A 3,732-nucleotide genomic window follows, 5' to 3' on the forward strand; every position below is an offset into this window, starting at 1 on the left:
CGACTCACTGCAAGCTCCGCCTTCTGGGTTCACACCTTTCTCCTGCCTCAGCCTCCCCAGTAGCTGGTACTACAGGCGCCGGCCACCAGCCCACCTAATTTTTAAAAAATTTTTAGTAGAGACCGGGTTTCACCATGTTAGCCAGGATGGTCTCGATCTCCTGACCTCGTGATCCGCCCGCCTCGGCCTCCCAAAGTGCTGGGATTACAGGCGTGAGCCACTGTGCCAGGCCTTCTGGTTTGCTTGTTTTGAGTATATATTGCGCATATATTGTGGATTCAGTTTAATGCTAAACACTTACGGTTTTTTTTTTCTTTTGAGATGGAGTCTCGCACTGTTGCCCAGGCTGTGGTGCAATGGCATGATCTTGGCTCACTGCAACCTCTGCCTCCCAGGTTCAAGTGATTCTTCTGTCTTAGCCTCCTGAGTAGCTGGGATTATAGGTGCCTGCCACCATGCCCGGCTAATTTTTTGTATTTTTAGTAGAGACAGGGTTTCACTATGTTGGCTAGGCTGGTCTTGAACTGACCTCATGATCCACCCATCTCAGTCTCCCAAAGTGCTGGGATTACAGGCGTGAGCCACCGCGCCTGGCAATAATAAGCACTTTCTTTTTTTTTTTTCGAAACTGGGTCTCACTAGGATGGAGTGAGTGACGCAATCTTGGCTCGACACAATCTTGGCTCACTGCAACCTCCACCTTCCGGGTTCAAGCGATTCTCTTGTCTCAGCCCCCCGAGTAGCTGGGATTACCGGCATGTGCCGCCACACCCGGCTAATTTTTGTACTTTTTTAGTAGAGATGGGGTTTTACCATGTTGGCCAGGCTGGTCTTGAACTCCTGACCTCGTGATCTGCCCGCCTCAGCCTCCCAAAGTGCTGGGATTACAGGCATGAGCCACTGCCTCCGGCCAATACTAGGCATTTCCAAGGCTCATATAGAATAGGAAGCACTGCCATCGCTCATGCCTGAAATCCCAGCACTTTGGGAGGCTGAGGCAGGAGGATCACTTGAGCCCAGGAGTTCGAGACCAGTCCTGGCAACATAGACTGCATTTCTTCAAAAAAAATTTAAAAATTATCCAGGCACAGTGATGCATGCCTGAAGTTCCAGCTACTTGGGAGGCTGAGATGGAAGGATCATTTTGAGCCCAGGAGTTTAAGATTACAGTGTGCTGTGTTGTGTTGTGCCACTGCCCTCCAGCCTAGGTGACAGAGGGAGACCCTGTCTCTTAAAAAAAAAAAAAAGAAAAAAGATAACCTTTCTCAGTCATAAGTGGAGAAGGAGATAATTGGCATTGAAGATCCTATGGGCAGACTAAGCTGTGTTGGGCTAGAGTGCTTGCCTTCCTTTGATCTTCTTTGGCACTTTGCACCTCTTCATTACACTGATCCCAGTCAGCAGTTACATAATAGAATGTAATACTCTTGGGAGCAGAACCTAGGGCATATTCGCCTCTATATTTGCCACAGCAGTAAGCACACTCATTCCGAGAGAGAAGTGACAGTGTAACACAAAAGGAGCAGTACTCAATATGGTACAAAGTGGTTAGGGGCTTGGGATACAAAAAAGACTGTGTGGGAAGATGGCCGTCAGTGAAGGAAGGTTTTCTTGGAGGAGGTGATTTCTAAGCTGGATTTCAGAGAAAGTTACGATACTCAGTTATGGGGAGAAAGGGTGATGGATGCACAAGAAATTAGTGAGATGTGTTTTATGGCAATAAGCTGTAAAATGTTCTAGGAAGTATTTGGGCTATCTATTGGGATATGTAGCAGCAGCTGGGAAGAAGGGTTGAGGTTAATGTGAGGGAATCGGGGAGCCAGTGACTGTAGGCTAAGAATGGTTGGAAAGATGACAGGAGCCTTAGTGTAGTGTCAGTGCTAAAGAGGGGATGTCGATACAGGATATGTACAGCTCAGATGTCAAGGATGATGAAACTTGAAAAGGAATACTGAATTGAGTGCCTTCAGACAGCAGGTTGAATGGCATGAACAGCAATTATCCTGGAAAAGTGGGGAGGAGAGGGTGACAGTGAAGGCAAAACTGGTGCCTGCTGGTTTGAGTTAGGCCATGAGGAAGTGACAGACATGAGTTAGAGAGTCGCTACAAAAGGACTTGTTAAGGGTTGTATCTAGAGGGGTGAGCTCTTCGGATTTCAGGTAGTGGCTAGAGATGATAGTAACATAGCACCTGGAAAGAAGACGAGAAGCCAGCGCTGGGAAAGTATTCTTGGGAGTGGTGAGAGGATGATGATTAGAAAGAGTCTAGGGAGAGTTTGAGCCTGAGAATGAGGTAATAGAAAAGCAGTCATGATAGTAAAAGGGCAGAAATTGGTGTTGGAACAAGGCTCCTTCATAGCAGTATAGGAGACTTCCTCACTGTGGCAGCGCCCTGTATTTGCAGCTATAGGGGATCTTAGGGTCCCTGGGGGAGCTGTGGTCCTGTGGGTTCGTGTGCAGAAAGACTTCGAGTGTACATGGACACACGACAGTAGAACAAATCTGTGTCTGGGTGTTCTGTACACTTTGGGTCCCTCTTGACCCTCACATCCCCCCATGCACTGTTCTCTTCCTCTTTCCTTACTAGGTTGCCTGTGACTGGGGAAAGGAATGTGCTCATCACCAGTGCCCTCCCTTACGTCAACAATGTCCCCCACCTTGGGAACATCATTGGTTGCGTGCTCAGTGCCGATGTCTTTGCCAGGTGGAGCCTGCTGCTGGGGGAGAGACCTCCTAAGGGAAGGGCGGGTCCCAGGGGAATAGGATGCCTCAAGGGTGGGGCTGGTGAGATCCCAAGGACAAGGGAGCACTGAGGCGGGGCCCCCTAGCAGTCACCATATTCCCTTGCAGGTACTCTCGCCTCCGCCAGTGGAACACCCTCTATCTGTGTGGGACAGATGAGTATGGTACAGCGACAGAGACCAAAGCTATGGAGGAGGGACTAACCCCCCAGGAGATCTGCGACAAGTACCACATCATCCATGCTGACATCTACCGCTGGTTTAACATTTCGTTTGATACTTTTGGTCGCACCACCACTCCACAGCAGACCAAGTAAGTTTCCTCTAATGAGGCAGAAATGGGGCTTGAAGGCTGGGACTGGGAGCAGTGAGAGTATCTTGGAGACAGAAGTAACCCGGGTGACTGTCTGGGCACTCCTAAACTTAGGATCTCAATATCACCCTGGGCAGTTATCCAGGCCTTTTTGGGGGAAGACGATGTGTTTAGAAGCCTGACCAGGGACTGAAGGAGCAGCTGAGGGAGGCAAGAGACCAGACGCAGGCTCATGGGAACTGTCTTCCCTCTAGTGCTTCCCTTCCTGTCTGGCTCTCCTGGAGTCTAAGACACTTCTTCCCACTCCTGTATGCATTTATAACACATAAACTCATTCTTCCTTTGCCTAATACTCATCTTTATAAAAAGTTGGCATAGCTGGGTGCGGTGGCTCACACCTATAATCCCAGCACTTTGGGAGGCCGAGGCGGGCAGATCACCTGAGGTCAGGAGTTCAAGACCAGCCTGACCAACATGGAGAAACCCCATCTCTACTAAAAATACAAAAATTATCTGGGTGTGGTGGCTCATGCCTATCAACCCAGCTACTTGGGAAGCTGAGGCAGAAGAATCTCTTGAACCCAGGAGGCGGAGGTTGCGGTGAGCCAGGATCATGCCATTGCACTCCAGCCTGGGCAACAAGAGCAGAACTCTGTCTCAAAAAAAAAAAAAAAAAAAA

The 3,732-nt window shown here is 49.1% G+C and overlaps 1 protein-coding gene across 5 annotated transcripts in view; it reads left to right on the forward strand.

Annotated features, from left to right (window-relative positions):
- The window catches only part of MARS1 (methionyl-tRNA synthetase 1), a 36,507-nt gene that overhangs the window by 15,518 nt on the left and 17,257 nt on the right, over positions 1-3,732 (forward strand). For all 5 annotated transcript variants that reach the window (XM_026454640.2, XM_026454641.2, XM_026454638.2 and 2 more), the window contains 2 exons: positions 2,587-2,703; positions 2,850-3,053. In XM_026454640.2, the coding sequence (XP_026310425.1) occupies positions 2,587-2,703; positions 2,850-3,053 (321 nt within the window). The remainder of the gene's footprint in view (positions 1-2,586; positions 2,704-2,849; positions 3,054-3,732) is intronic.

The sequence above is a fragment of the Piliocolobus tephrosceles genome, chromosome 10 (genome assembly GCF_002776525.5).
Source record: "Piliocolobus tephrosceles isolate RC106 chromosome 10, ASM277652v3, whole genome shotgun sequence".
Classification (NCBI taxonomy): Eukaryota; Metazoa; Chordata; class Mammalia; order Primates; family Cercopithecidae; genus Piliocolobus; species Piliocolobus tephrosceles.